This window comes from Oreochromis niloticus, linkage group LG7 (genome assembly GCF_001858045.2).
Source record: "Oreochromis niloticus isolate F11D_XX linkage group LG7, O_niloticus_UMD_NMBU, whole genome shotgun sequence".
Lineage (NCBI taxonomy): Eukaryota > Metazoa > Chordata > Actinopteri > Cichliformes > Cichlidae > Oreochromis > Oreochromis niloticus.
In genome coordinates this window covers 49135612-49148002 of record NC_031972.2, presented here as the reverse complement: position 1 = coordinate 49148002, position 12391 = coordinate 49135612, and the positions used below count along the sequence as shown (strand labels likewise).

Sequence of the window (12391 nt, the reverse complement as noted above, 5' to 3'; positions counted from 1 at the left end):
TTGGTCAATGCTGTTTGCACTGCAAAAAGACTGCAAACGAAAACCAGAATGCTTAGAGTGTTGCAAATATCGTCCTTTGCCAAGAACCTGTTTACGGAGATTACCTCAAGGATGAATCATGCACTAATGCATAGTTACTCGGGGAGGACAGGTATGTCATATGGAGGGGGAAAAAAGAGCTCTGACCGAAAGCCAGCCGTAATTTAAAGAAAGGGGGCATTTAGTGGGGTGCAAATCGATTTGAAAAAGATGTGATAACGGCCGGGAGAGGACTTGCTCTGGGGGAAAACACAGATGAGGCAGTCAGGCTGTAGATTGGAATGAAATGTTCTTTTCACAGGTAATTGTCAGGACACTGGGCCAGGTTGTTCCCTTTAAAGTTTGACAGTCGGTCTTCTGGGCTGCAGTTTTCTTCATCTCAAGAGTTCATAGTGGACCAAAGTAAAAAAGCAGTTTGTTTGTTTGTGTCAAAGGCGTTTTGTTTCCTGTTGACACAGTGGGGGAAAAAAATTGTTTTACACATTAAAATTGATATTTTTAGGGTTTCGCTCAAAGAAACATAAGTGAGAGCAAAGCAGTGGTTATTTCATTAATAATCATTAACTCCTAATTATTACTTGATATGTGATCTTTTTTTATTGCCCATTAAGATATCAATAAATACCTAGTTGTTGAATTAGTGTCTTTAATTATTCTGAAATTAAAATGTTTGGGAACCATCTATTATTTATGCCCTATTCATTTCTGTAATTAGATTGGTCTAATTAATTAACTGCATTCTAAATATTTCCATAAGTCTGGCAGCCTTCTTAACTGCATAATAGATAACACTGCATGCACTTGGAAAATTTTTCTAAACTAAATGTATCTCAGATTCTCTAAACAAATAGGAATGTGCATGTGTACAGTATATACAATCACTTTAGTAATTCCCACATAACAAACCAAAACAAAAACTTTATGCAAGATCTCCCATCTTCCCCCTCTGGCCTGTAGCATCCACCTGTAGGCTCCAGGGGATGTTATCTCATCACTGCCCAGTATCTCTACTGTATGTAACGCATTTGTGAGCTCAGACGTCAAACTCTGACTCTGCTTTGCTGCTGTAATGAATCAGCCATTTCAAACGGGAGCTGTCTGACTAAAATATCTTTTGTGTACATAATGAGCGAGTATCTGAGTATTCCGTGTGAGTCTTCCAACTCACCAAGCTGAGAACCGGCATTCCAAAATTCCACAGGGTTATAGTTTGAGGATGACATCCTCAAGCCCGTTGGATAAATCCTACTGAGGAACCTCTGGTTGTGTTCAACAAAATCCGAACCTGAAAGAGAGACGGGACAAAGAATGCATCAATCACAATGGTCACATTAATCAGAATGCCCACCGATTAAGACTTCACAGCTGTTGATTTGTTTAATGGAACCACATGACACATTATCTGTAGGGATTTGATTTGTCCTGAGCAGATTATAGACATATCCCACTATTTCTCATTGGAAAGATTAAAATTCATTACACTACAGCTCAAGCTTTTGTTTTATCAATCTTAATGTGTTGTTTTTATTCAAATATAAAGAATTGTGATTGTGAAACATTGCAGAAAGTGAATTGCTATATCGTTTAATGTAAAAAAAAAAAGGAAGATAATGTCTCAAGAAATTAAATTTTGATCCATGTATAATTATCCTCCTTCTGAGGACTGAAAAGCATGGCACACAGCTTCAGTCTATACATTATCTTTAACACAGTAGCTGTTTGATTTTCCTGCAGAGATTGTCGAAACCACCAAGCTTTTGAGCTAGATTTGCTGAGACTGCTCATGGTTGCTGACACCCGAGTCAACCAGCTCATAATGTAGCTGTATGTGTGGAAAAGTGTCATTCCTCCTCAGCAGGAAACAGATTTCATTTCTCTCTATCACTTTGTTTCTCCAGTATGCTGCGGCTCAGCGGCGTGCTGACACTTTAACTGATTATCTGCTGATTTGAACCTCTGAGGGCTCTTTTCACTTCCCCAGCAATGAAAGTACGAGTCACATTTCTGGGTTTTTGTTCTCATGCTTTATTCCTTAAAAACTACTTCCTTCTAACGTATATGTCATGTTCAATATGCCTTTGCTGTTCTGGGAATTTATAGCCGGTATACTGTAATTGCATTTTCCATCCGAAGACTCCTGGATGAGAAATGCAATTATGCACACTGAGCACTTTGCAAAAGTGGGATGGTAAATCAAGAGAAATCTGCTGGGATCACCCGAATAATATTTTGTAACATTTACAATTACGAATACACATTCTTTATTACTTTAATCTATAAATCCTTCTTCTCCTGTTTAATGATTTCAAATCAATAAATGACTCTACCTGAAGCTTTGAGTAGCTTGCGAGCCTTCTTCTCTTCCATGGATGTGTTCTCATAACAGTTTTGATTGTCCCTGGAGTGACTGAAACTGATGAACTTGACAGACCTTGTGTATATAACAAGGTCAGACAAAGCCTCAGCTACCACCACCTTCTTCTTCTACTCAATGCATTAAGGGCAGAAGAGACAAACAAAAAACACCATTGAAATTCCAGTAACAGTTCCAGGTTGAAAGCTACGCCTTTTTGCCCTCATGCAAAATGCCTTTACCTTTACATTTCAAACATTATTTTTTTGTAGATAATTTCTTTTTTCTTTTTTAGCTGACTGGAAAAAATAAAATAAAAACAAAAACACCCTGACTTACTTTCTTCTTTGACCCTGCCTTTCTGGGAGACCAGAACTTTGCTTTTGTTTGATGATCCTCTTCCTCCTCATCCTGCTCCTCCTCCTCCTCCTCCTCCTCACCCTCATTTGCACTCTCCTCTCCCTCTGCAGCATCCTCTGTCTTAATCTGACGCTTGAGCTTTTTATTCTTGATGAGGATCTTATACTTCAGGTCCTGGCAATCCTCCACAGGATCAAGTCACACATGAATGAATGCGAACTAACATCCACACAGCACTTTTAAAACATGCCACATATTTGCATCAGCCAAACTGTTTCTGTATCTTCAAACTTTGGGCACAAACACCAAAATTTTTTCGTTTGTTGCACAAACCACCCCACTCCCACCGCTATGGTCTGCCACAAAGACGCTGTTCTTCAAAGAGTCACATCCACAGCGGGGCATACAGTACATACACACAGTTAGAGCAGATAAGAAGAAAAGCAAGAGAAGCAGCAGGTGTATCGAATCACTGAATCGAACATCTGCTCCTGCATTTCACCGTCCGGACTCCATATCTGTTAGTACTTTAAAGGGCTCTCTTTTCCAATGAGCAGCAATATGCTAAAAGCCAAAAAAAAAAGAAAAGAAGAAGAAACATGGTCTGGAGGAAGCTCCACGTTAAGTGAGTGTCAATGCATACTGTATGCACAGGCAAATTATTCAAACTAATTACAGATATGCCAGCATTAACAACCTGTAAGAGACCATATGGTCTAAAAATTACAAGCTTCATAATTTCACTTGGCCCTTTCACTTCTTGAAATTTCCATCATTTGTACACAAAATTATATAGTCTGCAGAGCTAAAATTGAGGCTTTGCTTATGTTGATGCACTTTAGGAAAGAATAATTGGTTCTTGAGGGGGGTTTCGCCTCACGCTGACAGTAAAAATAGAATAAAGTAGCGTAATAACATGTTAATTAACTGTAGCTTATTTCTAATCCCACAATAACTCTGGATAATTGAAAAATTGAGCCAAGACAACTGGCTTTACCATCTTTTCCACAGCTTAGAAAAGTTGTGTAAACAGCTTTAAAACCTTTTGATGTAACTAGTAGGAGTAATGAGGGAATCCTGAAAACCGCAGATTGGTTCCACTTTTATAATTAGATAGTAACTTGAGCGTGTGTGAAGCTGCATAATTTTAAAACATGAAAACTGACTGAGTGTCCCAGCCGCAGGGGTTAATAGTCAAGATGAAACCGTTAGAGCCGAGGCTCCTACGTAAGCCTGCTACTTCCAAAGTCATAAAGATAAAAACGATATGGAGAATATGTGCTCTAAGGATAGAGCACAGCTCATTTTTGCAGCAGAAATCAGAAGTACCAAAGAGATTCTCATGAGACTGCACACATTCATCCACACTCTGAGAAAAAAAGGGGGAAAAAAGCCTTTATCCTCCTCGTCATAGTCAGTATACTGCAGTCTCATTGTCTTTCATACTGGTCACTTCATAATGAGCTGTGACAGATGCTTTCAAAGGAGAAGTCGGCTCGAGTGCCTCAACAGTCTCAAAGTGATGGACACTTATCAGGGTCTACTACGTTACGTTAGATTTGTGACTCTCTGAGATTAAAGAGGCTTGCAAATGCAGATGTCCATTTACCCCGCATGCTCGCGGAGGACAGGGAGCCTGGAAAGCCTAGGAAGGGAGACTAATGAGGCCCTCTGTGACGATGAAAAGGTCTCACTTTGTTCTTGTTTTGTTTTGCTATGGCAGACAATGAGGATTTATAGGTGCAAACACCATCATTCTTCCGCTTGCAACAGCTGTTCTACTGTTAAACACAGATTCATCTCCTTTTCTTTCTTTTTTTTGCTCCTCACACAGCCTAATTCTCACTTCTTCTGAGTCTTACATTTGGACTTGGGAGGTCTCCAGCAGTCGGGTGATCCAAGGGAGCTATCAGCAGGTTTTCCCCCAGGATACAGATAAGATACTGGGCCATGACCTCCTGCTGCTCCCGGGAGCAATGGTTTTCCAAAGAGAGAATCACTGGATAAGCAGACACCTGTCAATAAAAATCCAAACCAGAAAGAAAAAAAGTACATTTAGACCCCATTTCCAGCAACTTGACTCTCTGTATGGTCGTACATCACAGAGAATGGCCTGAAATGCTAAATCAAAGGCAGTTTGAAGGCAAGAGAGGTTATTAATGAGAGCAAATGCTGCTCGGTAGGGTCTCTCGGCGCCCGCAGAGGCAAGAGTGAGTGAGCTGGCTGCTACGCCAGAAGCAGTAATCATGTAACAAACTACATGCTGTTACCTCAAAGGCGTGCTGCCCCACAGTGGTGATGACATCCTTAAAAAGTATCTTGCTGGTGAGGGTGTGGCCATGGTAAACTACGGGCTCCATGTCTGGCCCATCCCAGCAGTCAATCTCCAGGCAGCGACAGCCTTTCCTCAGAGCACTGTTCCAGACAGAAGCACACACATGCATACAGAGAAACATGCAGACTGAGCTGCAGCAAGGCCATGCTAAATGAAAAAAAAGCACTATGTGACAAACTATAAGTCAAGTTTGAGGAACAAACTTTACTACTTTCCTGCGATGGTGCTTTACATTTACATTCCTGTGTTTTTCTTTATGTGAAAATAATAATAGGTATTATATCTATATGTCTGTACAGACTGTATCTTATACAAGATTGCTTTCTCTCAGTGGAGGAAAAAAAGTTAGATCACTTTCACAAAGAGGTTGGGGCAAATAATCACTTTGCTTATAATATATTTTTCATGCAACACTGACACACAGTTATATCCGCCTTTTTCTCCAGACATTTTCAATCAGTGCTTGTTTAGGAGTTATTTGTGTTTTAAATGGAGCCTGGCGCATGCAAAACAGCTGCAGTCTGTGTCTGCTTTCAGGTGCTTTTCTTTGTAGTTATAAACTGTCACATAAGTGTTAAATGAGGCTCTGTTATTGCAGGCAAAGTTCATAGCATCACACTGTCAGTCTTTTGCTTTCTTTGGTAGAGTTACAGCAGACAGTAAAGTAGTCTTTCCAGGTGTGATGTCATCATGCCCTCACAAGCACCTGTGCTCACCTTCGGTATCAGGTAACCTGCACTGTAGTGCTCTGAGTTAGTTACAACATGCCCAGCTAAAACTTTAAACAAAGACACAAACAAGATTGCATAAATATGGGTTTTCTGGCAGGGTGAAATCAGCAGTGCAAAAAGTCAATCATAGGCAATTCACACGCTTATAAAAAAGTCTCAGTCACTGACACAGATTGCTAGCTGACTACAACCACTGACAGATTGTACATTAGTGATTTTGGGTGAAAATACACTTTTTTAAACAAATCTTTACAAGTGCCTTCGGAAGCATTTTTGAACTTCTGAGAGAGCCAGGCTAACTCTTTTCTTCAGCTTCTATTGTAATGCTGAGTTCCAAAGAAGGCTTACTCATCTTTTTAGCTTTGATGCTTTGAAATAAAACTAGTGTCAGTTTTTTCTGGAAAAAGGGGACCAAAGTGTGCAGTTCTCAACATTTTTTTTTACAATTTACCTAACACAATTATCTCATATCACAGTTTTTGAAGTGAGAGTTAATGTGATACATACACAGCCACAGTTAAGCAATCTTCATTTTAACAAGTACCAGGGTGCATATTTTAGTATTTCTGATGCATTCCTCGTAACTCGTATACATTCGCTTCATGTTATTTTCATCCCTCTCCCACCTGTGAGCTAGTGGGATTTCTATAAAGCAGCTTACTGTTCCTGCCAGTTTGCTTTCCTCTCAAGATCATTGCATCATTATCTAAGTAAACCAGAGCTCTCGGGCCGCTGGGTTGAAGGGTTCGCTCTACCAGCCAGCCAGGGAACTCAGCACTTTCACTGGAACCATAAATACAGCACTTCTGCTTCCATCAGCCTCTTTTGTAATCACCTCCATTGTCCCATAAAGGCACCACAGCAATTTCACTGTCTGCCTCAGCACAGGACTGGGTCAATGAAACCAGAGCGCAAAAGAGTATCCAAATGACAAACGTGTAGGCCTGGAGAGGGAAACTGATGTTGTGTTGTAGGGCATTTAGAGCTTCATTTCAGCCAGTTTTTGTGTTCTACTATTTTTGCTTTTTTTTTAAAGATTGTTTTTATTTGTCATAATATTTTACCGGTTAAATTTGCTAATTTGCAAGTAGGCTTTCACCAGTATTGGCATAATTTTTGCAAAGATTTTACGATCTATAGATTATGTATTATATGACCTTTGCTATTTCCTGTCACTAAAGGCAATTATAGCACCGAAAAGTGACAATTTAAGAAGTAAAAAAGAGAAGAGCAAAACACCCTTCAACTATATTTTGGGTTATGACGTTAGATCATTTGTCTACAAGAGGGCACTCTGCAACTTCCCTGTTGGCAACACATGTTTGAAAAGCCACATATACAACAACAAGTCGATTCTGTGCAATGCAACACCAGGCACCTCAAGGTACTTTATATTGTAAGGTTAAAACGCTAAAATAAATGAGAAAAAACACCAGACAATCAGAAGACCTCCTATGAGCAAGTACTTGTTGACAGTGGGAAGGAAAATCTGTAGTGCTTAGTATGTGGTTCAACTTGTCAAAGAATGTGTGTCTGTGCAATGAAGCCATGCAGTTTATGAATACAGTTTGCTAACCAAGCTTGGAAGCTGATAACTTAGAACTCTATTCTTCTCATTTAAAGTAGCTCACTTCTGCCCCCCCCAAAAAAACAAACAAAAAACAACATGGTGAAGGCCAAAAAGATGAGTCAGAATTAAGAAACCGATGGGTAAGGTCATATTGACTACATCCATCTTTTATCTACAGGCAGAAAATACAGCATGAATCATAAAAAAAAACTATCTTCAGAGGCAAGAAGAACAAAGAGTCCAAGAACCGTTGATATATCCCCCACAGAACCTTGATCTCCATTTCATAGAGTCAGTCTTGGATTATATGAAGAGACAGAGGGCACTGAAACTTAAAAGCAAAGGTTGGATACACCAAATATTGATTAGATTTTGGGGGGTTTTGCCCATTTGCTGTGCTTGGTATAGCTCTACAGTCGACTTATCCACTAAAACCTATTTATGATATAATCTATTCAAAGCATTCTCACTTTAACGTCAGTGCCTTAAAACATATTCACAGTACTCCCTCTGGCATTGGGCGTGGCTTTTTAAAATGCTGCTAAGTAAAGAGGAACACTGTATGTAAACATTGCTTCCCTACCTAACATAGGCATCCAGGCTGCTTTGCCCTACTAGCTGATCTCCGGTCAGGTAGGTGTTGTGTGATGTGGAGATGAAATAACTGGTAAGAGGCTGGTCCATGTCCTGGTACACTGACGTGTGGGCCTGGTTGAACACACAGCACTCTTTGGACTCCATGTACCTGAGGAACCCTTCAAAGGTCATTGAGCTGTTTTCTCTGGCTGGAAGAGGAGGAATTGAGAAGACTTAAATTTCATCTTTAAGGATTAAAAAAAAGAAGAACAGCATCTACAATCAAGCCAGATAACTGCATTTAATTTCTATCTATACCATGTTACTTTAATAGTAAAACAAAAGTCCTTCTTATAACATCTCTGGTAGAGTTACGACTGGTGTGTTATAGATATTTGGTCATAAACCTGTTTGATGATCATGCTAGATAATACAGTTAGGGGATCACTAAAGTCATTATAAGTCATCCTCCTACAGCCACAAGTAGCTGGGTGAAATTTCATGACAGTCCATCAAATAGCTGTTTAGAAATTTGAAATTAGATTACAGCAGAGGACTGACCAGTGGAGCGTCTCCAGAGCCATGATGTAGCCTCTGTGAAGTTTCTGCTGGTAATGAATTGTGATGTCACGAGTGTACTGTAATTATCTTTAGTCTGAGGTGGGAATAAAACTCATTCAGCTGAACAGTCAGCTCAAACGATGAACTTAATGGAAAGAAATCTGACATTAAATTAAAAAAGAAAAAAAAAAAGACTGCATTTCATTTGGGTGAACTAGCTGTGGGTTCCTGGTATTGTGTAAGCTGATACAGTGCCATGTCTAACTTCATTAATAAAATATCTTTCACCACCATCAGAGCTCTCCCTGCTCTGACAAACTGTCTGCTGTGAAAACGGTTGATTTTACTGACTACGCTGCTGATGGTTCATACCAACTGTACCTGCTTTTACTTTCAGCAGTTTGGATGATTTTTTGATTTATTCTGAATAAAATCACCAACTATGGTATGATTTAATATGTTTTTTTAAAAATTGCAATTGCTCTATGAATAACTGAGTTTGTTGAGAGAAATGTGTGTTACGGTTATCATGCAAGTGCAGAAAAAGAAAAACATGAGCACATTTGTTTATGCAAAGAATGGCAGAAAGTGAGGTCTTCTGTTAGGGCTCCTTCATTATGGCACAAATCTGTATGAAAATCATTGGACAAGCTTATTTAGTTCAATTACTCTCAAACTTGGGCAAAACAGTGGGTTTATTACACTTTTAAAAAGAGCAGAAATATATCTTTGAAATAAAGTGGAAAGACTTTTAAAACCTATTTACTGTTTTTAATGTTTCACACCACAGCTGGCATGTTTGCAATTTTGTTGTGCTTGTACAATTACAATGGAGGTCTGGAAACTTGATTTACTTGAACTTTAATAATAATTCAGAAGACTTAACATCAAAATCATTTTAAAAAACTGAAATGAACTCAACTTTAGTAAACTAAAAGTACATGTTTCTAGAGCTCTTGTTCTGATAGTTAGTGGAAGACAAAATTCTAACTGAAATTAAAATTTGATTAATTTGGACAGCCCTGTCTTCTGTGTATTAATGGCACAGACTATTTGTAAGTCTTTTATCTTCTCTGTTTTGCTGTTTGTGTTGGTGTGAATTAGTCCACAGTACACGGGACAACATCCATTAGCCAGGTCCATTAGCCTGAGGCTGATGTGCCTTACTCTTCCATTTGTTTTTCTTTCCTTCTTTCATTTTGCCAGCCAGGCATTACAGCCTTTAAATTCTCTTACAACTAAATTTGCAATTTGAAAACACCAAAGAATAGAGTATTTTTTCCCATGATGATGAGCAGCAAGCCAAAAGACATTGTCCACATTTCTCCCTTTACTCACCTGTCTCGTTGATCTCAAATCTATCGATCAAACTCTCTGCTTTTTCTTCATTTGCTGTGAGTTCCTTCTGCTCCTTGTGGAGGAACATCAGCAGTGCACGGGCACTCAAAGTTTCCAGTCCTGCGGCATAGACTTGGTAGAGTTGATGGATTTCAGCTCTCCTGGAGGAGGGGGGCTTGCTTTTCTTCATCTATCCCTGTGCACAATTATACAGCCTTGCAATCTCTTATTGTTACTCTTATTGCTCTATTTATTCTTAATTCCAGCTCCTACAGATTGGCTGTTTGCCCATGTAAAACACAGATTATAATCAATCAGCTGATTACAGATCATTCTGATCTCAACTCACTATGTGTCTAAAGCCTGTCCACGCAATCAGTTTCTTCTGTTTGAACCTCTCCACCAGCGTGGGTAAGACGAGGGGGATGTCAAGAGATGTTAGGGACAAGATTTTAGACCTGCAAAAGGCTGGAATGAGCTACAAGATCATCAACATGATGAGAATGTGGTGAAAGGTGGTGGATCAGCCCAAAATTACCCAAGAGGAGTGTGTTAATGATTTGAAAGCAATTGGGACCAAGGTCAACAAGAACACCATTGGTAACACACTACACTGTAATGGCTTGAAATCTTGCACTGCCGGCAAATGTTTTACTGCTCAAGAAGGGTCTTTCAGCATCCTGGTCTTAACTTTGCCAGTGAACACCTAAATGATTCAGAGAATGCTTGGGAGAAAGTGCGGTGGTCAGATGACACCAAAATAAACTCAACCTGCAATTTTTGGAGGAACTGAAATGCTGCGAATGACCCAAAGAACACCATCTCCACAGCATGGTGGTGGAAATATTATGCTTTGGGGCTGTTTTTCTTCTATTGGTTCATGACAACTTCACCGCACTGAGGGGCCAATGGATGGGAGTACTGTAAAATGTTGGATGAGAGCCTCCTTTCCTCAGCCAGAACACTGAATATGAGTCATGGATGGGTTTTCCAGCAGTTCATGGAGTGGTCTAACTTCTGTAAAGACTAGTAGGCCAAAATACCTCCTGAGATGTGTGTAAACCTGGCAACCACCTACAAGAAACAACTTACTGCTGTACTTACCAACAGTGATTTCTCCACCAAGTACTAAGTCATGTATTGCTTGGGGGATCAAATACTTTTTTTTAACTCAGTGACATGCAAATCAATTCATAACTTTTATGTGATGTGTTTTTGGTTGATCTCTCTCCATTAAAACGGAACTACCATAAAAATTAGAGACTGATCATTTCTTTGGAATTGAAAAAATTGCAAATCAAATAGTACGCATGAAACTTAGGAATGCTCATGACTTTCAGCAACACTTAATGTCCATAATGATAGTGTTGAAGGAAGAAAGTGTAGATTTAGGCCCATTTAAGACTTAACAGCTTAGAATATTTTTCATGTCACCTTTTAGATATTTTACCTCCCCGTTTCAGAGACACAATGCATTGCTTGCTCTCTAAAAATATACAGGAAGTAGTGAGTAGAAATGTCAAGCCTGAGATGCATCTCAGCATTTACCTCAGCTCACTGTTAAAATACCACTTTTTTTTTTTTTCAAACTCAGCATGAGAGAGAATAAAAGAGAAGCCACGGTGTTTGCTCTAGACAAAGTTCTCCCATCCTCTCATCCTCCATGCCTCCCCCCCATCGCCCCCATCTCCTGTCTGTATCTCTTCCATCAAATACTAAGGGTACATCTCTGTGTAACTTTCTCATTTTGGTCCCTCTCCTCTCCCTGTCATTCCCTTCAGTCAGTGAGACAAAAGTGTCTGTGACTTTCTCTGACTTTGTGTGTCTCTTTCCCTCCACGGCTTTCATCTCTCTCTCTTCTGCAGCCCTTCACATTTCAGACATACGCCTCAGCCCTGCAGTGGGCTTGGTACCCCACTGCATCTGTCACCACAACGAGAGCAGCACGACGGCACCAGTACTGCTATCTCCGTCATTAACGTTTCATGCAGTTACGTTAACTTTATCAACAGATCCCTTTGATTAATAACTGTCCAGGAAAAGTTGGCAGTCTTACATAAGATACGCATATATATATATATATATATATATATATATTCTCACACAGACTTGCTGCACTATCTAGAAAAGAGCTGGGGGAGAATTAGCTAGCTTAGATGCTGTATCGATTTGAGGCTGAAATGTTTCAGACAGCTGTTTCCTGAAAACTCGATGTCATAAATAAAAGCCTACCTCGGATATGGAAGCTCTTGGAGTCTCTGTAGTATAGGTATTTGGAACAATATCGGGGTAAAAATAAATTAATAAATAATCTCGGGTTTCAGCGGGTTTCTGGGGTAGTACACAAAGTTGTTGCCATAGTGACAAGACGTTGTCGTTATGAGGTCAAGTGCGGAAAAAACACATAAATACACACAGCTTACAACAGGAGGATTATACACCCTATGTCTTTCTAGCTCGCACAGTGCCAGGCATCGAGGGCGGACTTGCTGGTACCATAAACAATATAAGAAAGACACTTGGCACCT

General features: G+C 39.7%; 1 protein-coding gene across 3 annotated transcripts in view; it reads right to left on the bottom strand.

Moving 5' to 3' along the window:
- The window catches only part of LOC100699197 (1-phosphatidylinositol 4,5-bisphosphate phosphodiesterase zeta-1), a 21102-nt gene extending 8711 nt beyond the window's left edge, over positions 1 to 12391 (bottom strand). The window contains exons 1-9 of one of the 3 annotated variants that reach the window (XM_013270591.3): positions 12096 to 12391; positions 10213 to 10321; positions 9864 to 10059; positions 7972 to 8173; positions 5023 to 5167; positions 4615 to 4767; positions 2732 to 2935; positions 2367 to 2523; positions 1208 to 1324 (exon numbers count right to left, since the gene is read on the bottom strand). In XM_013270591.3, coding sequence (XP_013126045.1) covers positions 1208 to 1324; positions 2367 to 2523; positions 2732 to 2935; positions 4615 to 4767; positions 5023 to 5167; positions 7972 to 8173; positions 9864 to 10053 — 1168 coding nt within the window. In that variant the 5' untranslated portion in view covers positions 10054 to 10059; positions 10213 to 10321; positions 12096 to 12391. The remainder of the gene's footprint in view (positions 1 to 1207; positions 1325 to 2366; positions 2524 to 2731; positions 2936 to 4614; positions 4768 to 5022; positions 5168 to 7971; positions 8174 to 9863; positions 10060 to 10212; positions 10322 to 12095) is intronic. The other 2 variants (XM_013270590.3, XM_005450903.4) reach the window with 2 other exon arrangements.